At 40.9% G+C, this 25201-nt stretch overlaps 1 protein-coding gene across 7 annotated transcripts in view; it reads right to left on the minus strand.

Annotated features, from left to right (window-relative positions):
* Window positions 1–25201, minus strand: part of AKAP7 (A-kinase anchoring protein 7) — a 141093-nt gene that overhangs the window by 80290 nt on the left and 35602 nt on the right. For all 7 annotated transcript variants that reach the window (XR_002342906.1, XR_002342908.1, XR_002342904.1 and 4 more), the window contains exons 4-6: window positions 23403–23539; window positions 15564–15724; window positions 206–318 (exon numbers count right to left, since the gene is read on the minus strand). Coding sequence is in view for 2 of the 7 variants with exons in the window: in XM_021088003.1 (XP_020943662.1) it covers window positions 206–318; window positions 15564–15724; window positions 23403–23539 (411 nt within the window). In the remaining 5 variants the exon portion in view is untranslated. The remainder of the gene's footprint in view (window positions 1–205; window positions 319–15563; window positions 15725–23402; window positions 23540–25201) is intronic.

Here is a 25201-nt window from a genome sequence, read left to right on the forward strand (position 1 = left end):
GGAGGCTCACGAGCCAACTCAACATCCTCAACATCCTCGGGAATTGAAACCAAACTGACTTAGAATCCCAGGAACAATGGGATTGGTGTCGAAAACCAATCCAGGTAGGGTGTTGAAAACCATTACAAAGGTCACTCACGCCCCAACCATGCTTAAGGCTGGTGTGGCTGGTGAAACAAGGCTACAATAAAAAATGTCCACTCACCTTCTTCCGGAGCCATGGTGTTCTGGACAATTTCATGAAGGTCAAATGAGGCTTGAAAGTTTTGCTTTCTCCTGCCAAGACGCCTTTTTCTTGAAATGTCCTTTTTGCAGTATCTGAAGAAAATAAAAAGCAGCACAAAAATGCTACTGTAACACAGGCTGTCTTTAATTATTTAAAAAAGGCAAGTCAAAAAATAACAAATCACTTTATAATAAGATTATAAACCAGTTTGAGGTATTATTATTTTTTTTATTTTTTTGTCTTTTTGCCATTTCTAGGGCCACACCGTGGCATATGGAGTTTCCCAGGCTAGGGTCGAATTGGAGCTATAGCCACTGGCCTACGTCAGAGCCACAGCAATGCCAGATCTGAGCTTCATCTGCAACCTACACCACAGCTCACGGCAACGCCGGATCCTTAACCCACTGAGCAAGGCCAGGTATCGAACCGACAACCTTGTGGTTCCTAGTCAGATTCGTTAACCACTGAGCTACGATGGGAACTCCTGAGATATTACTTTTTGAAAGAGTGGGAGAAGAAACACAATGTGTATGATAACAAACACATTATGACAGATGAACATGCAGTGATGTCAAACTTTGGATAAAGTACACAAAAGCAACAATTTGAAAAGGAAATATTTAATAAATAAAATAACCATCTGGCTGATATAGCACTGATTTCACACAATAGCCCAGCAGTGTCTATATTTATAAAAAAGATCTAGCTTATCTACAATGCTTCATATCTAAAACTTTGACTAACTAACCAAGATGAAATAATAGGAATCTGAAATAACCAAAAAAAGGACAAAGTATATGAAACAATGCTTTGTGAGACATTGTCCACCAGGCAACGAAGGTCAGAAATCCCTCAAAGATGAGACACAAAGTGTGCCCTTTGACTGCCAGTTTACATCCTTGGGGGTCCAGGACCCTGTTCAAGGAAGAGAAACCCAGATGGAGCCCAGCCATCACACTTGGTTCAGGAAAAAAAGAGCCAAGAGTAGAAAGACCAAGGCATCTAGAGCTCATGGGACAGGGTGCCAGAGACATGAATGCTGCACAGTCCAACAACTCCAAAGATCTGCAAAGGATGCCCCTAGAGGATTCGGCTGAGCACTGGCTCACACTTAGTGTGAGCAAACTACCTGAACCTGGAAAACCATTTGAAAGGAAACAGGCTCAGCATTCACTCTGGCTCAGGAATTCTGTGTGCTCCCATCATCCAGACTGGAAAACATCAAGATGCATGGGACACTGTGCAGGATAATCTAAGGGCCTTGCCTCAGTGCAGAGGAAAACTTAGCCCTGGCCTGGTACTGCTCTAGTCCCACCTAACAAATCACAGAAGCAAGACCCAAAAGGGAAAACCTTCTTCCAAGTAACTTAATTGTATCCCCCAAACAAAGCACAAGAATGATTATACAAAGACAAAACTACCCAGCACCCAATAAATTAAATTTTATGATGCCCGACATCTAATCAAAAATGACCAGGGAGTTCCCATGGTGGCGCAGTGGAATCGAATCTGACTAGGAACCATGAGGTTGCGGGTTCGATCCTTGGCCTCGCTCAGTGGGTTAAGGAGCCGGTATTGCCATGAGCTGTGGTGTAGGTCACAGACATGGCTCAGATCTGGCGTTGCTGTGGCTCTGGTGTAGGCCAGCCGCTGTAGCCTGGGAACCTCCACGTACCACCGGTGTGGCCCTGAAAAGACTAAACAAATAAATAAATACATACATAAAAGACCAGGCATGTAAACACACAGGAAAATATGACCCACAATGAGGAGATATATCACTTAATCAAATGTGACCCAGAACTAACACAGATGTTAGAATTAGCAGACAAAGTCTTCAAAGTAGGTATTATAACAGTATTCTTCATGTTCAGAAAGTTGAGTTGAGACATGCAAGCTATAAAAAAAAAAAAAAAAAAAAAAAAAAGACCCAGTTAACTTACAGAGATGAAAACTGAAAGGTCTGAAAAAAATACACTGGATGGAATTAAGAACAGGTTAAACACTGCAGAACAAAAAAATTACTAAATTTGAAGACATAGCAACAAAAAACACCCAAAATAAAAGAGAGGAAAAGGAAGTAAGAAAAAAGGGCAAGGCAACTAAAGCCTCAATTCTCCACGCAAACTTTTATTTTAACAAAATGTTGTTCATAAATAATTTAAAATACTGACAAAGAATAGGAGCTGAGTAAAGGCAAAATAAAACAGGTCAATTATATTTCAAAAAGAAACAAACTCCTAGAAAAGAGATCAGATTTATGGTTACCCAGAGGTGGAGGGGAGGGGAGGCAGAGCTGGTAGAAGGCAGTCAAAAAGTACACACTTCCAATGATAAGATAAATAAGCATTAAGGATATAATGTACAACATCATAAATACAATTAACACTGCTATATGTTACATATGAAAGTTTAAAAAGTAAATCCTAAGAGTTCTCATCATGAGGAAAAAAATACATTTTTCTACTTCTTTAATTTTTATCTACATGAGACATAGATGTTCACTAAGCTTATCATGGTAATCATTTCATGATGCATGTAGTATAATCTCTAGGTGTATACCCCAAACTTATGCAGTGCTGTAAGTCAATTATATCTCAATAAAACTATCTGGAAAATTAAAAAAAAAGTCAGAAAGGGTGAGAGCATCTCTAAGGATACTTGATTTTGATGATGAGCTTAAATTTCCCACTCTATTTGGTAATTACGAGTTCTTAGGATATTTACAGAATAAATGCGGATTGGGTTGGGCCCAGAACAATTGTCTGACTGATGCCTCTTCTTCCCTGACTGTTTTATTTTCATCTATTCCAAGTAGGTTGGGAGCTTTAGAAAAAAAAAAGTTAGGCAAGTGCCCGTAATATAAATTCATGTTAAGAAGTACCAAAAAACAAGTGAATTATTTAGTTATACCACACACACAAAAAAAGAATAGATCATCAATGAGCTGCGAGGCAACTTAGGTTGTCTAATATAGGTGTAAGTAGAATCCTTGAAAAAGATTGAGAAAATACTTGGCACTAACAGCTGTTAGGGAATGAGAGCTACCACTACCACAACCACAACAGAAAATAATCTGGACAGTAACTATTAAAACTGAAGCTGCACAAGGGTTCTGAACAAGAAATTCCAATATTAGGGGAGTTCCCGTTGTGGCTCAGTGGTTAATGAATCCGACTAGGAACCATGAGGTTGTGGGTTCAATCCCTGGCCTTGCTCAGCAGGTTAAGGATCCCGCATTGCTGTGAGCTGTGGTATAGGTTGCAGATCCCGAGCTGCTGTGGCTCTGGTGTAGGCCTGTGGCTATAGCTCCGATTAGACCCCTAGCCTGGGAACCTCCATATGGCGCGGGAGCAGCCCTAGAAATGGCAAAAAGACAAAAACAAACAAACAGACAAACAAAAAATTCCAATATTAGGAAAATAAACAAAAGTACCAATACACCAGATTCTATGTAGAAGATACTTGGCGTTGTTTGAATTATCACAAACTGGAAATAACCTTCACCAATAAAGAAATGTTTGCTAAACTACCACAGGGCCATACTAGGAACTATCATAAACAAAAGCGTGGGTTAGAGCAACATACATTGACCTAAAAGGATACCCATGATATTTATTAAGCAATGATATCTGCTCCTAGAGTCTCTGTGAATTTCTGCTGCCTCATTCATGGGATGAAGGAGGGGCAAGAACTCACACTCTGCCTTGACCCCTAACTCTCGTCTTCACCCAAAGCGGGGGATCTTTTCTAGCAGCAGGGCAGGAAAGCTTATCATTATGCTTAGTCGTTGAAACCCCAAAGCACTTTCTCTATTTTTTTCTGCCATATTCTCTCTTTTCTGAGCATAAGGGTGCTACTGCTTGGAAGGGGACCAGGCATAAAAGAAGGGATACAAGAAACACGCAGATAAAAACTCAGTATCTCAAAATACAATTGTACCACATTTTCAAAATCTTACTTTGTTATTCTACTTCTGTAATATCTACCAAATGCCAGTATGCACTACATGTGATATTTTGATCCCACTTTGTAAATTTGGAGCACGTCCTAAAAACCCTTCACTGCAAGTCACTGCCACCATAGGGTTTTTCCTCTCTCTTCTATGATATAAAAAAGGTTAAGCAATAGACCATTAACATACCAAGGAAGCACTAACTCTTAGTTGTAAGTAACAGATGACAACTTTGGCTGAGTTGTGCAGGAAAGGAACTTACACAATAACACTGGGAGGGGAGTTCCCATGGTGGCTCAGTGGTTAATGAATCCGACTAGGAACCATGAGGTTGTGGGTTCAATCCCTGGCCTCGCTCAGTGGGTTAAGAGTCCGGCGTTGCCGTGAGCTGTGGTGTAGGTCACAGGCTTGGATCTGGTGTTGCTGTGGCTCTGGCGTAGGCTGGTAGCTACAGCTCCGATTCAACCCATAGCCTGGGAACCTCCATATGTCACAAGCATGGCCCTAGAAAAGACAAAAAAAGACAAAAAAAACACAACACTGGGAGGACTAGGGTTCCAGGCTGGAAGCCAAAAAGATGTGGAGAACAGGCCCAGCAATGGCACCACCTCTTCTACCTGGCATTACCAAATACATGCACATACCCAAAGGGCGAGACCCCTGCCACCTGCCTTAGACACTGATGATACAACCTACCCCCAGAAAGAATGCTGCACAGTCCTTCTTTGTTTAGGTTGCTAGCTTCTGACTTAATGTCTGGGCCAAAGCAAGATCACACAGAACCAAAAAGAAAACTCTCTGAAAGAATATATCTGACATGAGAGGTAGTGGGGAAGAATTTACATCTCAGACAAAAGGACAACAGTGTAGCATGCGCGTGTTTTAAAGACTGTACTCATAAGAATTACAAGCAGACCTCAGAGACATCAAGGGTTCATTCCAGGCCATGGGAATAAAGCAAATATCCCAATAAAGTGAGTCATACAAATGTGTGTGCATATAAAAGTTATATATACACTATACAATGGTCTATAGAGTGTGCAATAGCATTACATCTAAAAAACAATGTACTTGTTTTTTTTAAAAAATGCTAACCATCATCTGAGCCTTCAGTTGGACTAGAAATTTTTTTGCTGGTGGAGGGTCTTGTCTCAATGTTGATGGCTATTGACTGATCAGGTGGCGGCTGCTGAAGGTTGGGACGGCCTCAGCAATTTCTTAAAATAAGACAACAAGCCAAACTGACACTTTCTTTCAATGAAACATTTAGGGGCCATTGTAGGGTTATTAACTGGCCTAATTGCAACATTATCATTTCTCAAGCAATAGGGAGGACCCAGGAAAGGGCGAGAGATGGGGAATGAGCCAGTCAGTGAAGCAGTCGGGTAAGAACACAGACCTGTATTAAGGTAGCTATCATACATGGGCGTAGTGCATGGCACCCTGAAATGATTACAAGAGTAACGCCAAAGATCAATGTCCATAGATCACCATGACAAATACAATAATGAAAAAGTTTGAAATACTGTAAGAATTACCAAAATGTGACACCAAGACGCTAAGTAAGCAAATGCTGTTGGAAAAATGTCACTGATAGACTTGCCCCAACACAGTGTTGCCACAAACCTTCAATTTGTACAGAAGGGAAAAAAAAAAAAAAAACCCATAGTACTTATGAAGCACAATAAAGTGAATCGCAATAAAGGAAGCCTGCCTGTACTGTTATAACTACCTCGTCAACTTTTAGTTAACAAAAGTTACAAACAGCTTTCTTTTCTCAACTACCCTGCTGTAATCCAGCTTTGACCCTCTCTATTTTGGCATATTCTCAACTGCATCAAAATATTAAGCTGAATCATATAAAACCGTCCTTTTTATTGCTCAAAAACAGTCAAATATTGGCACCATCTGACAGTTTAACCCATACCATGATGGACTACCTTATTAAATTCCTAAGATTTGACTAAAGACAGGAAGGCATATTTTCTAAGTCTTCAATTATTTGAAGAATTATCACAGAAAAGAGCTTCAGATAGCAACTTAGCAATATATTCACACCAACCCCCAAAATAGAAATTGCATGGAGGTGCAAAAGGTAAAACTCATAGGTTCAGTTATTCACTGAGCAGTCCCTATAATTGCAAGGCACATCATGTGCTGAAGACAGAAAACATATCCCTGCTTTTATGGGACAGATTTCAGCCCAATAAGAGAAAGACTTAATGTTCAGAATTATCAAAAAAAAAAAAAAATACAAGAGATAAAAGCAGCTTTGTTAACAGAAATCAAAAGAGTAGGTATTTATCATTCATCATTTTACATATTATTTTATGTGATATAGCAATTAATGTTACCAATTAATTCTAAACAAGTAACACTTTCTAATTTACTGGCTTCAGTTACATCAAATTTTGACTCAACAGTTCTCATCATTCACTGGGCCTAAACTCTATGATGCTGGATATCTCTCCACCATACTCTTTTAAATAATATTTGTCACAAAGCACATTTAATTTTTATTAATGTGTTTTCCTAGCACACTATACTCTCTGGGTATACAGAAATAAAAGGAAAAAATGCCACCTTCACTTGGGAAAGAATTTCCAGTATTGATTTTATGTTCCTAATTGCATAATCTATTGCTTAGCCAGAATACTGGGTAATGGTTATAGAAATATCATTCTTGAGATCAGAAAAGATTTTGCTAGTGTGAAAACCACATGTCATTTTTCATCTCTGTTAACTCACGATCTGGAAGGAAAGCTGATGAATATTTTAAGAGGCTGTTCAATTCCTCCTAGGACCAGAGACATTCCTTCAAGCACTAAATAGAAAAGCATATTACAAATACATCAGATATTCTTCAAAAATCAGCTAAGAATGCTCCCTAAATAATATAATTCACCTCATAGCTAAAGCAAATTGTCTGAAGGACAATTTCTTCTTCTTTTTTTCTTTTTAGGGCCGTATCTGCGGCATACGTAAGTTCCCAGTCTAGGGGTGGAAAGAGCTGCAGCTGCCAGCTACACCATCGCCACAGCCATAGCAACACCAGATCCAAGCCACATCTGTGTCCTACACCACAGCTCATGGCAATGCCAGATTCTTAACCCACTGTGTGAGGCCAGGGATTGAACCTGCAACCTCATGGTTCTTGGTCGGATTCGTTTGCACTGCGCCACAACAGGAATTCCTGAAGGGCAATTTCTTAATATATCTTCTAAACACAAGGAGATTTTGCTACATAAAAGACCACCAAAATTAATAATAGAGAGACAATACTTTTGTAACCAGAAAAAATACAATTTTATTTATTTTTTACACTTATTTAATTCCCTTCCTGTCTCTGAAAGGAAGCAGTGTAACTGGAGCACAGTGAATGAGAATAGAGAACCATAGTAAGACAGCAGTTCTCAGCAAGAGACCAGAATACGAGGATACCATCGGGGCCATAGCATGGAGTCTGGGTTTTATTCTTCCAAGATGTTGGGGCAAAAAAAGCAAAGGATTAAACCGATCTACCCCTGGTGTTTGCCAGCCACGTCAAAAAGAAGAGCAAGAAGACAGGACACCATTAAGGGCCACCAAGAGAGGGCTCCACCACGCAACCTTAACTAGTTTAAGAAGGCTTCAGCCATTTTGGCCACAAAGAGGAGATCAGAGGCTTCCATAGGCTTCCAGAGAAAGAACAGTAATGAAAAGAAACTGAAATAGCAGGAAGGGTGAGAAGTTGTGGTGACAGAAAGCTATACCTGATTTAAGGTCTCAGAGCAGTTCTGGCAGATGAAGCATCAAAGATCTCACCAGGCTTAAAACTGCTGGAACTGAGTATAGAAGGCTACCATCAAAGAAGCCAAGGGGGAGTTCCTATTGTGGCTCAGCTGGTTAGGAACCTGACATAGTGTCTGTGAGGATGTGGACACGATCCCTGGCCTCGCTCAGGTTAGGGATCCAGCATTGCTACATGGTGCAGTGTAGGTCGAAGATACAGCTCGGTTCCAAAGTTGCTGCAGCTGTGGTGTAGGCCTGCAGCTGCAGCTGCAGCTCCAATTTGAACCCTAGCCTGGGAACTTCCACAAGCTGCAGATGTGGCCTTAAAAAAGAAAAAAAAAAAGGCAGGTACGTGTGCGTCAAATTCTATGCTAAAGCACTTTATGCACGCTATCTCACTTTACTTGGAAAGAGTTACTATAATGCTCATTTTTACAAGTAAGGAAATTAAATAAGGAATTAAGTAAACTGCTTAAAGTCACTCGGCTGGTTGCAGGCTGCACTTGGCGGGCAGGTGTCAGGATGGGAGTACAGTCAGCTCGACCAACTCCACAGCTCGCCTTGAACCACGATGTTTGGATGGTTGTGCTCATGGTGCTGCAGCAAGAGAGGGAACAAAGCCCTCCATGAGCAAGAGGAAACAGTCACACAACAGCAAAAAAGGAGAGGTAGAGGGTAACAAGACCTAACACCATGAACCACCAGTAAGAAAAGGCAGAACAGGGACAAAGTAAGAGACAACTAAGAGGGGAGTTCCCTCTGGCTCAGCGGGTTAATGATCTGATGTTGTCATGGCTGTGCCTCTGCTCACTGTTGTGGTGCAGATTTGGTCCCTGGCACGGGAACTTTTCCATGCCACAGGCGCGGTCAAAAGAAAAAAGAAAAAAAAGAAAGAACTAAGAGAATGACACGGGTGACATCTCTGGGTCCCGTGGTGCTAGGCATTTGGTGGAACAAGGGTGTGATCTCAGACTGGAGGCAGTCTTGGGCTCAGGCAGGAAGGTAAGTGGGTGCTCCCAAAAGCTGGTTAGAAGCCCTCTTGTCAGTTTACACTATAATAGATTAGCCTAGTGAGTAAGAACACAGAATCTGGTGGGGTTGGCAAGATGATTGAAGGGGGGTCAAAAGGGGCAAATTACCACTTATTAAAAAAATAAGTCCTTGGAGTTCCCATCGTGGCTCAGCGGAAAAGAATCTGACTAGTATCCATGAGGAGGCAAGTTCGATCCCTGGCCTCGCTCAGTGGGTTAAGGATCCAGCATTACGGTGAGCTGTGGTGTAGGGCACAGATGCGGCTCAGATCTGGCATTGCTGTGGCTCTGGCATAGGCCAGCAGCTACAGCTCCGATTCGACCCCTAGCCTGGGGACCTCCTCATGCCGTGGGTGCAGCCCCAAAAAGACAAAATAAATAAATAGTAAAAAATAAAAATATAAGTCCTGAGGACGTAATGTACAGCATGGCACTTATAGTTAACAATACTGTCTTGCATATTTAAAGGATGCTAAAAGAATAAATATTAAATATTCTCGTCATAAAAAAAAATTGTTTAACTATGCATGCTGATGGGTGTTAACAGACATACTGTGGTGGTCATTTTGGAATATATAAAAATAGCAAACCATTATGCTGAACACCAGAAACAAATATAAAGGTATGTATCAATTATATCTCAATTCTTTTAAAAAGTCTAACAACAGGGGAATAACTAAATAAATTATGATGCAATAGAATACTGACGAGTAAGGGAGTTCCCATTGTGGCTGAGCAGGTTAAGAACCTGTGAGGTTGTCTCTGTCAGGATGGGGGTTCAAACCTTGGCTTCGCTCCATGGGTTAAGGATCTGGCATTGCCACAAGCTTTGGGGTAGGTCACAGCTGTGGCTCAGATCCTGTATTGCCGTGGCTGTGGCGTAGGCCTATAACTGCAGCTCCAATTTGACCCCTGGCCCAGGAAGGTCCATATGCTGCAGGTGTGGCCCTGAAAAAAGAAAAAAAAAAGAAAAAGATAATCATCTTTATCTCACAGTTAAGATTAAATGCGTTCGCATTTGTAAGATGATTAGAAAAATACCTGGCATAAAGTGAATCTATTTAAGTGTTTGATTAAAAACCAAGTAAAATAAAAGAAGGGCTACAGGGAATCAGATATGCCACCCCAAAATACACTTGGGCATAAGGGCTACTTGGAGCTAGAGGCAAAGAAAATCAACAGATGCAGAGAGAAACTCCCAGAGCTTCCCTTGTCTGACTAAAAGTAGACACTTGTAAAAAATGAGGACTTCCCAGAGCGCCCACTGCAGCGCAATGGGATCAGCAGCATCTTGGGAGCCCTGGACGAGGGTTCGATCCCTGACCTGGCACAGGAGGTTAAGGAGCCAGCATTGCGACAGCTGCGGCTTGGGTTACAACCGCGGCTCAGATCTGATCCCTGGCCTGGGAGCTCCATATGCCACAGGAAGGCCAAAAATGAAAAAAAAAAAGTGAGTACTGCCCTAAAAATTCCTTCTCCCAGGGAAGTTTTACGGCCAAGGTGGACCTTGACGTATCTACCTTCCCACCACCTGCCATTCTCGAAAGCCTAAAACCTTTTTCCTTTATGTGGTCCCTTTTCCACAAACCCACTACTTTCCTGTCAAGATGCTTATACCAGCCCACGTTCTAGCCACCCGCTTAGTCACTCTTCACTGAGGCTTCTCCCAAGTGATGTGTACTGGATATAATAATAAAATCTTTGTTTCTCCCTTATTAATCAGCCTATGTTTACAGGGTCCCTGGGGAAGAACCTAGAATGGCAGAAGGAAAAATAATTTTCCTCCCCTTGGGGACAATGAAAAGGGTTAAAGAGAGGTGAGAAAGGAGAGGAAGTACAAGGATCTATCAGTGCCTGGCGGCCTGAACGGAGGCAGGGCCTGCGACAGGCTCTGAAGGTCCTCCACGGAGCAGGGCTGTGATTCCGACATTCCAGCTGGAGAGACAAGCTCGCTTTCCTTAGTTTTGGGGGGTTTTTGTTTTGTTTCGTTTGCTTTTTTAGCCACCACATCCACAGCATGCAGAAGTTCCCCGTCCAGGGATCAAACCCACACCACAGCAGCGATCCAAGCCGCCGCAGTGACAACATAGGATCCACTGCACACAAGAAAACGCTGCATCTTTGCTTAGTTCTAAATGATGTGTGGCTAAGGTGTTCTGATGTTTCTGAAGACAGCTTAGCCCAGGCTTGTATGCAGAAGGGTCAGTAGGATGCTGGGATGCCCAGCAGCCTGTCGTGGTTAGAAGTCCAAGAGCAGAGCAGTTTGGAAAGACCCAAAGACACCAGCAACAGAACAGACTTCTCACAAGGAGCTGAAAACACAGAGCATATACTCTCCATCTTCTGGAGGATATGACAGTCAAAAAAAGAGAAAGAGTAATATTCAAATGAACATCCTAAAAACCTTTCATTTTTCCTTTTATGAGATAGATGTACTTGGACTCTTTTATCATGCAAACCAAGGGCACTTTTCTCATTTAAAAAAAAAAAAGATTTGCAAGGACTATTATAATTCCAGCAGGCTAAATTTTTTAGCAATCTCTCAATCTAATATACTTCTTAACAAAATTACATTTTACTAAAAAAATGAATGAAATCACATTCATTTCTATGCAAAAAGCTTTCGGTGCAATTTTATCACTGTAAAATGTGGAGAAATTACATATAAATGCATAATTTTCAATACCTTCTTAGCTCTATGAGCTATTGTGCAATGCTAGGAAAGGAGAAGGTACAGTTTTATTCTGGAAAAATAAGATCACTGGAAGTCAAGGTGGGAAGCTGAGAAACAGAGCCTGGATGGTGTCCACCTCAGCAGCTCCCTCAAGTGGCTACCACCATGCACCTACACGTACAGGGTGTGCAGAGATGGGCCTGGTCTCTTCAGCCCACCAGCATCTTCCAAAAATCACAGTTACTAGCTCATCAGTTCAGCCTCTATTAGTTCAAAATATGTAACTTTTCTTCTATAAAATTTTTACCCTATAAAATTTTCAGTAATGAGTTCAATTATTAGTATCTAAAACTCAGTCCTTTGTTCATAATAACTATGCAACATTTTAAGGATGTTTCCTTTAACTTGAAAACTGAAAAACTCTATGAAAGTTAGATAAATCAGATTGCTCATGAACTATAATTATCGACACTTTTTCAAGTTCATTTTGCTTCATAACATGTACTTAACTTCTTTATCAACACTTTAAAAATTAATGTTCTTTAATAATTCTTCTGCCTTCCATTAAGTCAAACTAGCTCTGTCTCCATAATTTTGAACATACAAAGTTTGAATATTCCTGTATAAGCACATACGTATACATAATTTATAATCTAAGAAACGTCTTACCCTACTCAATAGAATATATTCTTCTGAAAGTAGGATTATTTGAATAGCTTATAAAATATCTCACAAAAACAGATGTGATATTATTTTACTGATACTGTTAGACTACAGCAATGTTAATCCTGAGGTATTCTTTTAAAAATAAATCTACAAAAAAAAAAAAAAAAAAAGGGGGGGTGGGGGGAGTTCCCATTGTGGCACAGTGGAAACAAACCTGACTAGGAACCAAGAGGTTGCAGGTTCGATCCCTGGCCTCATTCAATAGGTTAAGGATCTGGCCTTGCCGTGACCTGTGGTGTAGGTTGCAGACGCAGCTCAGATCCCACGTTATTGTGGCTGTGGCGTAGGCCGGCAGCTGTAGCTCTGATTAGACCCCTAGCCTGGGAACCTCCATATGCCACCAGTGTGGCCCTGAAAAGACAAAAAAAGACAAAAACAAAAAATAAAAAGTAAATCTAATGAAGTAAAATACTAACAAAAATTCCATGTATTGAACACCTGGACTATCCAAATGCTATATAAATTGAGCATTGACTAAATAACAATGAAATTTTTCTATGTACATATTATTCAAATATTTAGCTTTCTTAAAAACAGCATAAAAAACTATAATCCAAGGCAAAAGCACAATATACACATAAAAGCCTAAAAGCAAGTGATTATATGAGAGGGACAGAGAAGTGTTCTCCCTCTTTTTCCATTTTTTTTGTAATGTTTTGTTTTAATGCTTAGAAAAGTATATGTATTTTTAAGCAACAGCCTCTGGCATCTAGAAAGGAATTACAGGGGCAGTGGCCTTTTCTAAAATGACAAACCAACACCCTTGAGCTCAGAGTCATCCTAAAGTTGGCGAGATTCCACATTCCTGAGCACACAATGAATCTTTCATCAATACTGGAAACTGCCTTTGTGAGAATATTTGCTAAGAATGGATGGAATTCTCAATGTTGCAAGCACCCATTGAATTATTTAAAAGAACAATGAATGAATGACTAATTAGAAATGTTTCCTGAGCTCAGGGATCTTTATATTACAAAAGGAAAGACCTGAATCTAGCATTTTCTCCAGAGCAGTCAGGAAGAACAGATGAAGTCTGTTAACCATAGGCATGGGTTGCCCCAAATGCTCTGCCATCAAAATTGTTAGAGTTGCTTTCTCCTTGGCCAATTAATGATTTTAAGTTCTACTAGACTCATAAATATTGTTTGATTGGTTGCTTGCTTGTTGTATGCACATACTTTGCTCCACAAAAGAAAAACTTAACCAACAATGAAATGAAATCTGATCCTCATGCCTCCCTCATCCCAAAAAGAGGTGTGCTTTTGACTGGGCAACTGCATAAAGACAATATATAATTTTTAAAAAGTACGTCTCAAAAGATCACATACAGGAGTTCCCGTCACGGCTCAGTGGAAACTAATCTGACTAGGAACCATGAGGTTGCGGGTTCAATCCCTGGCTTCACTCAGTGGGTTAAGGATCCGGCGTTGCCGTGAGCTGTGGCATAGGTTGCAGAGACAGCTCAGATTTGGCGTTGCTGTGGCTCTGGCTATAGCTCCAATTCAACCCCTAGTCTGGGAACTTTCATATGCCACAGGAGCAGCCCTAAAAACACAAAAACAAAACAAACAAAAAAAAGATCAATACAATCTCATACCTTTTAATAAGATTAAAAGCAATTAAAAATACATATAGCCAGGGAGACTACAAGAATAACACATAGCGACTTTGGGATGATGGTTAGCTTGAATGAAGGCGGGCCAAAGGATGGATTAACGAAAAGGATGATATGTTAGATTACTACTAAAGTCATAGCTTTTGTTTGGGGTAATGGATTCCCAGATGATTACATTACTATTTTTTTTTTTTTTTTTTTACTGTACCTGCAGCATATGGAAGTTCCTGGGCCAGCGATTGAACCTGCACCACGAATGAAGCAATTGGAGCCACTACAGTGATAACACCAGATCCTCTACCTGCTGTGCCACCAGGGAATCATGATTAAAATATTATTTTAGGAGTTCCCGTCATGGCTCAGTGGTTAACGAATCCAACTAGGAACCATGAGGTTGCGGGTTTGGTCCCTGGCCTTGCTCAGTGGGTTAAGGATCGGCGTTGCCTTGAGCTGTGGTGTAGGTTGCAGACTCGGCTCGGATCCTGCGTTGCTGTGGCTCTGGCGTAGGCCGGGGGCTGCAGCTCCGATTCGACCCCTAGCCTGGGAACCTCCATATGCCGCGGGAGCAGCCCAAAGAAATAGCAAAAAGACAAAAAAATAAAAATAAAAATAAAATATTATTTTAAAACAGATACATAGATAAAAATAAACCCAGCAAAGGGGTTCTTCTGTGGCACAGCAGGTTAAGGATTCAGGGTTGTCACTGCAATGGCCTGCGTTGCCACTGTGTCACGGGTTCTAACCAATTCCTGGCCTGGGAACTTCCACATGCCACAGGCATGGCCAAAAACAAACACAAAAACAAAAAACCCAGCATGGAGCAATGATGAGAGTATGTTATGAATCAAAGATTACCGAACCTGAAATGCGATGACATGAAATGATCTGACATGATATGAAAGGAAAGGAAAATAAAAATTGCTTACACTATGTAGACAAACACCCAAACTATGATCTCTGGATCTACTCAAAAGTCACTTATCCAGGTTTTATGATCTTCTGCTTCTATGTCCCTAACATTTTCATCGTACTGCACAAAACAATGTGCTCTCCAATGGACATGAGACCTTTTATTACCACCAGTGGACTTTCTGCTCTGAGAACAGTACCTAAACAGGAAGCACCAAGGAAGCACAGAGGAAAACACTGCTGATTCATCTACTGACTCTCTGGAATGGGGCTGACAATCCCCACAAACCTGTGAACTGGTAATTCTTACTAATTCCTTCAACACTTATTAAATGCCAACTACAGGTCAAATATCATGATAAACACTGGGATCCTTCAGACTTACGACATGGTCAGTCCTCACAAATACTTGAGACCAGTCCATCATTTTCCAGAATCAACGTATTCCTAGGGGCTAAGAATCAAGATAACTTTTCTGGTCTTTTACTTGGCTACTTACCTACATAAGCAGATGCTGAAGCAGCTCAGTTACAAAATGAGGTTACACTGGTTCCCCCAAATTAAAAGATGTCAAATATCTATCACAATAATTGGGAGAAAAAAAGTGCTTCTTCAACAGATGAGGTTTCATTTAAGTATATCACTATTTGCCTTACCTGCAATCTCCAAAAGTGGGTTTATGTGATCTCCTTTGGCCAGCTTGACAAATCCAACCTGATTTCCAAAAGTGTCAACCCCTTCAAAGGGCAAAGTCAAAGGTTTTCCTTGCAGGATTTCTTCTATGAATGGTTTTAGTTCCAAAAGGGCGTCAATACCACTGGTAAGAGAGAATATATTTTTCAGCAAGATACCAAGTGACAAAATACACAAAGCCAAATGAGAAACAAAATCATGAGTTTTAGAAAGATAATTAATTTTGATACTTGTATTAATTATTTTAAAGTGCAAATACCTTCAAAATCTAATCTGCATGATCGAAATAAAACTAATATTAATTTTTAAGCAAAATCCTTAGAAGTGAATTAATCTTTACCTAATTTTATTTTATTTTTATCATTTTACGTGATTTTTATTTCTTTCCATTACAGCTGGTTTACAGTGTTCTGTCAATTTTCTACTGTACAGCAAGGTGACCCAGTTACATATACACGTATACATTCTTTCTTCTCACATTATATACCACCTCACACTAGTCAGAAAGGCCATCATTAATTTATTTTATATTAAAGACATAAAAGAAGATGCTATTTTATGGTTCACCAAAGGTTCGTTTTTTTTTTTGTTTTTTTGCTTTTTTTTTTTTTTTGGCAGCATATGGAAGTTCCCCAGCCAGGGACTGAATTCAAGCTACAGCTGTGACCGACGCCACAGCTGTGGCAATGCTGGTCCTTCACCTGATGCATCACAGAAGGAACTCCTAGTTCACCAAAGTTTTTAACCAAGGAAAAATGGCATGGACAACTCCAAAAAAGATTACTGACAATATATTCCAAAAAACCCTAATACCTACAGTGTACATTAGATTATGTGAAAGTTCTAGATTCTTGTTAGAAGTACTAATGCTTATACAGTATTTACTGTTTGTAAGGCAGTCTACTGAAACTTAAAATACATTATCTCTTTGAAATATAATAGTCTCCATAATAAGACAATTTACTGTACTTGGGTTCAACCAAAGTACAAGTTCACATTTGCCAACTACAGCTACAGAAGTTTGTCATATCTGTTTAGCCTACGTGATTAAAGGGCTATTCTGTGTTTCAAAAGAATTATTTTTTCTTTATAAAAATAAATGTTGGAGTTCCCATTGTGACGCAGTGGTTAACAAATCCGACTAGGAACCATGAGGTTGTGGGTTCGATCCCTGGCCTTGCTCAGTGGGTTAAGGATCCGGCGTTGCCATGAGCTGTGGTGTAGGTTGCAGATGCAGCTCGGATCCCACGTTGCTGTGGCTGTGGTGTAGGCTGGCGGCTACAGGTCTGATTAGACCCCTAGCCTGGGAACTTCCATATGCCAAGGAAGTGGCCCTAGAAATGACAAAAAGACCAAAAAAAAAATTGTTACTATATTCATGAATTAGACATTATCAGGTTTGGAATTTTTTGAAAATTAAGATCGGTTACTTTCAAATTGAAGAGGATTTTGGTCTAAGTACTTTACTATAGGATAAAAACTAAACTCACTAGAGGGCAGCAATTCCTCAAAAAAGAAATAAGGACACATATTATGGATAGGGCTTTAAAACACCACTTTGGTGAACCACTATAATTTAAATTATCTTGATCAGCAATTCATTCACCAGCAGTAATTATGTCATGTGTGCACAAGAAATTTAGGCATTTCTATATATCTTTCACATTTCTAAATTAGTTTTCATATAAAGTTTTTAACACTTTCATCCATAGTTTCCACACCATCTCATTTCTTTGTCAAAACAATGTATAATACTTCAAAATAGCTTTAGAAATGTCAACTTTTTTTTTTTTTTTTTTTGCCTTTTTAGGGCTGCACCCACGGCATATGTAGGTTCCCAGGCTAAGGGCTGAATTGGAGCTGTAGATGCTGGCCTACACCACAGCCACAGCAACACGGGATCCAAGCGGCATCTGTGACCTACACCACAGCTCACTGCTACAATGGATCCATAACCCACTGAGCAAGGCCAGGGATCGAACCTGCGTCCTCATGGATGCTAGTCAGATTCGTTTCTGCTGAGCCACGACGGGAACTCCTAGAACTGTCAACATTCATAACTGTATTTCCAAATCCACATCTGAAATTCAATCTTTCTTAACTTATTTATGTTCATCCAAAAAGGTACAGTGTACAGACACACTTCTACTGCAACATGGTTCTTTAGTGTTTACTGAGTTAGAGTGTGTGAAGACAGAACAAGCACTTCTGGCTCATCTACGGGCTCATCTATGCTAAATCAGGGAATTCAGGATACTCATTTTAAATGTAACCATATACAAAAGCAGGCTAGGCAAAGGCTAGAGTTTTTCAGAGATATTGGATTCTATATCCTATTTCCCTTTACAGAAATGTAGATGATCTAAACTCAGTCCAAATTTTCAGGCCTTTAGTGGCATAAATCAATAAATTTGTCCTAAAGAGACGTCATTGCTCACAGAGTGAGAAGCAATCAGTGCCTACTGGTAAGTTCACTAGCTTCCAGAGTCTTTTAAATAGAACATCTTTTCAAGAATAACTTCTGGGAAGACTTCTTTAGAGTAAAATGAATAGAATATAGGCATATAGGAAACAGAATTCTGAAACTGGAGTTCAGATGCAAGGGTTGTATTTAAAACTAAGACAGGACAGCTATCTTTTCAAATCAGGATATGGGCTAATATATTTCTATGCCTTTCTTCTACACTGTGAGGACACAAAGGATGATATCTACCTGAAGAAATTCATTATTTAAAAACAAATGTTCCTGAACACTCCATATCCAAGCCATTGATCAATATTCCATTAAACACCTAAAATATGATACTAGACTTTGAAAAGTAATAATCTAGAACAAGAAACGGACAATATGAATGTCTCGCATATTATACAGCGTAAGATGAAAAACAAAATTAAAAGATTAGGGACTTGGCAAATTCTTCATACAAACAATGTCTTCCAAGAAAAGCCAATCAGTTTCACTCTCCCTACACAGCTACCCAAAGGGAAGGCACACCTTGAAACTCATCGCCACTTAAAAGCCAACATTTCTGCCACAAACACTTTCCTGGTTCTCAAACCAGAAACAAATCTTCCCTCCTTTCAAATTCCCTTAATATTTTATACCTAATTAAACATACCCTTTTTACATGTTTCTCTTAGAGTTGTTTGGGTTCATATAATCTAGTCAACTACAATCTGTGAGCACAAGATCCAATCAGGATTCATCTTCATTTTTCCCAAAGCACTCAACTCAGTATCTTATACATGGTTGATAATTAACATTGGTTGAATTGCAAAAGATTACCTACCTTGTCTGTATAGCAAACTTTTATTTTATTTTTTTTAGATTTTTCATTATAACTTAGGAACAACTGCTGAATATCAAATGTCTGGTCATCATTTTCCAGTAGAGTTATGAGTCCCAGCATCATAAAACAGCATAAGAATGTCACTTTAATTCTTCAAACACAAGATGGATTGCTACACAGTTTTTTACACGAAACTGAAATTTGCAAAGAGACACTGTGAAACCTATGGCTGAATGACTGTGATCTGTACAGTAACTCTTCAACAAGCAATGCCATCATTTAGGGCAAGACAATGCTTCCTAGTTCAGGACTGGCCCAGGTGGCTTAGTAACCTGGACTCCTGCCCATAAAATGCCCATGGCACTTCTCAATAATTGTGACAACCAAAAATACCCCCCCAAATATTTCTAAAAGTCTCCTAGAGAAGGCAGGCCCATCTCCACTGAGAAACATAAACATTACAATACATGGAGGACATACCCACCCTGGCACACCACTCAACAGTATTTCTAGTCAGTTGTGGGCTTATCCACAGAGGCCACAGAGACAAGAGGCCTTTCGTACTTCCAGCAGGCTAACCTCTCCTGTCTCTTTCATGCACTTTTCATCTTTTCTCCTTCCTGTCGCCGTCCCACCCCCTCCCCCTGCCTCCCTGTCTCTCACAATCACACTCCATGGAATAATAAAGAGGACAGACTAGTTCTGGCTTCTCCACTGACCAGCATCACTTAATTCCTAGGACTCCTGGTTTCCTCACATGAACAAGAAAGAGGGCATTTCTGTGCTGCCTGACTCACAACACGGGTTAAGAAAATAAAATGAAGTATCTGTTTGGAGAATGGAGGCTGAGCAGCAGAAACTGAAATATACATGCTGTGGCCAAACCCATTTCTGATGACAGAGATCAAACCTTAATTTGTCAATCAATGGTACCTCAGTCTTCTCTGGTTTACAAAGGTCTCTTTGGGGTACAATTATTCCATTAATGCAAGCCATTCAAGACTGTTTTTCCCTTCTGTCTCCCCTCCTCCTTCCCAGCGAATCCAGCATACTCTGGCAAGGGGACTGAAGAAGGTCTGTCTATTGTCTGGGTCCTCAGAGATTCCCTTTCGGGGGGACCAGTCTGGTCACATCCCTGGGTGCCCCATGCTGGTGTCTGAAAGCCCGCTTGTACTGGGCATTGTACTCGCATGCACTGCTGAAGCAAAGACCCCTGCCCGAGCCGCTGATCACGAAACAGGGCCACTCAGCAGTGTCATTATCCCTCAGCCTGCTCCTTCTGATCCACTGATTCTCCCTCAACTTCCAAGTCTACCCACTGGGCCGCAAGGCAATTTCTGGATCCATCCACATGCCCTGATAGGCCATGTCCGCCTATTAGAAGTCTCCTGGGCTCTACTCTCCCACCTAAGTGGTGGCGCACCCTCCCAGCATTACTGGATGGGAGGGCCTCTGCGGAGCTTGAGTTTTCCCGGCTACCTGCCTCTTTCTCTCTTTTCTTGGAAATCAATGTGGATGAGCTGAAAGCTGATTTATTGCCCATGCTGTGCCTTTTGTATCAATGGTACTGTTTCCTTCTGGCTCAGGTTCTACAGGATTCTTCTTTTAGGTTGTTTCTGGGATTCTGTCGCACTCCTAGTTCTCTGCTCAACGCTGCTGGGGCTGGGCCTGGAGAGAACATTCAACCCCTGGGGGATGTGTCTGGCTTTGTGCCCCTCCCTCTGATTTGCCACCTCCGTCCAGCACCAGAGGGGCTCTTCACTCCTTCCCACCCTGGACAACAATCGCCCTCAAAGCTGGCTGTGCCTCCACTGTCCACACCAAGTTCTTGGGAAGTTATTGCTGGTTCAGGGTCTCCTACTCGCTACCCCTTACACCAGCTCAGAATTTTCTCTTGCTCGTGTCCTTTGTTCTGGTTAGTTTTATGTGTCAGCTGAGGCCATGGTGCCCAGTTTTTGGGCAAACACCAGTCTAGATATTGCTGGGAAGGAATTTTACCTTACTTTATTTGGCTGTGTTGTGCCTGTGACATGAGGAAGTTCACAGGCCAGGGATCGAACCCAAGCCATAGCAGCAACCTGAGCCAACCATCACTGAGCCACAGCAGTGATGCCAGATCCTTAACCTGTTGTGCCACAAGGCAACTCCCTGAAGGAATTTTTTAGATGTGAGAAACATTTAAATCAGTAGACTATGAGTAATGCGGATGGGCCTCATCCAATCAGTTGCAGCCTTTAAGAGAAAAGACTGAGGTCCCCCGTGGAAGAAGGAATTCGGCCTCCGAGCTGCCTTTGGACATGAGACCACAGTATCAACTCTCCCCTGGGTCTCCAGCCTGCCAGACGGCCCACAATCACGTGAGCTAATTCCCTAAATGAAATCTCTCTATACATAGCTCTAGCTGTAGCTGTAAGTATATCTAAATCTAGATATCCAAATGCATATCCATCCTATCGGTTCTGCTTCTCTGGGGAACCCTGACTAGTACACCATTCTACTATAGAGGACATCACTCTCCTCTCAGGCTTTCCTCTTCTTATGTCACATCTTCTCTGGCTCCTTTTAAGAGCATCAGAGTATTTTGGAAGTTCCCATTATGGCTCAGCAGTAATGAACCCAACTAGTATCCATGAGGATGCGGGTTCAATCGGCCTCGCTCAGGGGGTTAAGAATCCAGTGTTGCTGTGAGCTGTGGTGTAGGCCAGAAGTTCCCTAGACTGGGAACTTCCATATGCCGAAGGTGTGGGCCTAAAAAGCAAAAAATAAATAAAAATAAAAAGAGCATCAGAGTCTTTTTTCTTTTTGTCTTTTTTTCTTCTTATTGGCAAAGTGAACAGTGAACATAAGTCAAGAAAGCTCTTCCAGCCCTCTGCCATCACAGGGTGCTCAAGACCTGCTTCTGCGTGGATCAGGTTGGGACCAGCTGATCCCAACCCCCTTCCCAACCCAAGCCTTGGTCTTCATGCCCTCAGGAGACTAGACATCAGGGCAGAAGACAGAAGTAAGCTGCAATCCATTCGGGCTTTGGCTTTCCAAGGAGCTTAAGCTTGAGTTGAACCCAGAGGGCAATACAGGAGGTAATAGGGCAAGGGGCCCCCAGAGAGAAACCCAGAGAACTGGGGGAGGACCAGGGTTTTTCCACGCCACCTTGGAAAGCATCAACCCATCACCGGTACTCAGCTTTACCGACACAACTCTGGGTTTGGGGGTGCTGAGTGTACAGGTACCCTAAGAATGAGGGAAGTAAAAGTGAAACTGTCCATTAACCTAGTAAATGACACCTCTAATAGCTAATAATATCAAGGGCCTGCTCTGTTCCAGGCCCTATACAAAGAGTTCTTATATGTATTTTTACTATTATTTCCTCCATTTACTTAAAAAGCATTAAAAAGTAATAGCTCCCAAAATCAGGCAGCTAGTAAAAGGTGCTTGGGGAGTTCCTGTCGGGGCTCAGTAGAAACAAATCCGACTAGCATCCAAGAGGTCGCAGGTTCAACCCCTGGCCTCACTCAGTGGGTTAAGGATCCGGTGTTGCCATGAGCTGTGGTGTAGGTCATAGATGTGGCTCAGACCCCGAGTTGCTATAGCTGTGGCATAGGCTGCCAGCCGCAGCTCTGATTAGACCCCTAGCCTGGGAACCTCCATATGCCAAGGGTGCAGCCCTGAAGACAAAAAAAAAAAAAAAAAAAAAAAAAGCCGTCAGGCCATGGTGCCCAAATCTTTACCTGGAATCCTAACCTAAAGTCAGACTCCAGAGTACTTACACAGTTAACATGGACAAAATAACTGTATAACCAATGCCTTTGATAATAACAACAGAGTTTAAAAGTATAGATTAGGAGTTCCCATTGTGGCTCAGCAGGTTAAGAATCTGACTAGTATCCATGAGGATGAAGGCTTAATCCCTGGCATCACTCAGTGGGTTAATGATCCGGCATTGCTGCAAGTTGCAGCGTTAGGTCACAGCCTCGGCTCAGATCTGGCATTGCTGTGGCTGTGGCATAGGCCAGCAGCTGCAGTTCCAATTCAATCCCTAGCTGGGGAACTTTATGCCACATGTGCACCATGAAAAGAAAAAAACAGACAGAGTTCCCTTTGTGGTGCAGCAGAAATGAATCCGACTTGGAACTATGACGTGGGTTTGATCCCTGGCCTTGCTCAGTGGGTTAAGGATCCAGTGTTGCTGTGAGCTGCGGTATAAGTCTCAGACATAGCTCGGATCTGGCGTTGTTGTGGCTGTGGAACAGGCCAGCAGCTGTAGCTCCAATTAGATCCCTAGCCTGGGAACCTCCTTATGCCGCAGATGCTGCCTCAAAAAAGCAAAAAAAAAAAAAAAGGAAAAAAAAGATTAGGAAGACTATTTACATAGTGAATTCTATATAAATAGATTTATCAATTGGAATAAATTATAATAAAGAATACTTCCTTAGAATTTCAATGCCTCTGAGTTCTGCTATGTTTACTTAGAGCAATAACATGGAAAATAATACTTCAGAAAGACATATTACTCACATGTTCACTTCATCTTCATTTAATAACTTCATCACTAGCAGGGTAATATGAAAGGAACCGTCACGGCTCATTGCTTTGGCCAGTCGCTGATCTTGTTGTATTATTTCATTTTGCAGGATTTTAATTCCTTTTACAATCTAATCACACACAAACAAAATAGAGATTAGGTAAGCAAAATTTCCTTGTGGCAACATTTAAATCAAGAAGAAAAATAAGCAAGAACTGAAATGAGAACAGTGTCAAGATTCCTCAACCAAACAATGCTTAACTGTCCAGTTATTCTCACATATCCTGGAGCGATGACTTGGAAAGCTTAATAGGATGTATAAGTTTAAAAAAATCATATGATGCTTGTTCATCGTAAGATCATCAAGCCCAATACCCTTATTTTACAGACTGGGTCACTGGTTGAGTGGAAAAACTCTCAATGGCCATGTATCTTTCCAGAAACTTATACTTGGAATATACAGAATGACTCACTATAATTATGATCTTTCCTAAAAATAAAAGTTTTATTCTTGCCGCAGAAAGGTCAAACCAGCAGACAACATTCCATTTCTGTTGGCAGTAATATTTATTTGTGCCCAAGTGAATGTGTCTGAGAACCCATTCTTCATGGCCTTTAAGATTTTTTAGGACAGCAATAATTTCAACAGAAATGACTACTGTCATTTCCCCAGACATGTGAGGAGGGCCATAACTATGGAGAAAGGGTTGCAGAGAAGTCTAAAGGCATATGTTAGAAAAACTGTACAGTCTGCATCCAAGAGAAATCCCTGCCCCTCTTCAGCCTTCCCCTCTCAACCTATTCAGAAACAAGAAGAGGAATGATGGCTTCTTCCTCTTCCATTTCCATTTGGAGACAATACCAGTCAACTTCTAAATGTGGTTGTATTGGAACATAATTGGACACACCAAGCAATACCCAGAGAAAAGAGCTCATCTGGAAATCTGGGGGTTGTAGAATTAGAAAACCGAAAGACGGGGGGCTGGCAATAGAAGCAGAGTCCCTAAAAAGACAGCCGCGATAAGAAACAACTGAATCACAAAATAAATTACAATTAAAAAAACAAAACAAGAAACAACTGAATCACAAAATAAATTACAATTAAAAAAACAAAACAAGAAACAACTGAATCATGAGCACAGCAGGCTCTTCTGATACTGGAGAAGCTGTTTCATCCCAAACAATGTCCCCATTATCTGCAGAATGTGACTGGACAAATCATGAGATGCTGTTTGGGGATCTGACTTCCCACATATCTTTACAATAAATCCACATCCCCCAAAATAACCCCAGTGTTTCTCTAGTCCTTGCAGCTAGAGGACAGTAACACATGAAACAGTGTTTTCCTGGTAGGAAGTTACGCAGTAACACCTGACATTAGATTTTCCAAGGTAAGATGTCATTTGCACAAAACCCAACAAAAGAATATTGATAAGTGTCATTGACAAAACATTGTAAATCAACTATACTTTAAATTTTTTAACTTAAAAAAAGGTTTTTTAAAAAGAATATTGATAGTCTGCTAAGTAAAAGGCTCCTAACATAGAAGTACACAAAGATCTTACAGCACCAGTTTCCTCTACCCCTATATCCATAAAACTACACTGTAAACTCCTATTTCTTCTCACCACAGAGCTTAGTAGTGACAAGAAACACAACATTTAAATAACAACAGTAACAAGCCTGACTTGTGTGGTCACTGGGTCCTAGGCATCTATCTTGGAGAGCATTTTACATATATATTAGTTCACTGAAGCCTCCCACTACCTATGAGGTAGGCATTGGTATTATC

This window comes from Sus scrofa, chromosome 1 (genome assembly GCF_000003025.6).
Source record: "Sus scrofa isolate TJ Tabasco breed Duroc chromosome 1, Sscrofa11.1, whole genome shotgun sequence".
In the NCBI taxonomy this organism is placed as follows: domain Eukaryota; kingdom Metazoa; phylum Chordata; class Mammalia; order Artiodactyla; family Suidae; genus Sus; species Sus scrofa.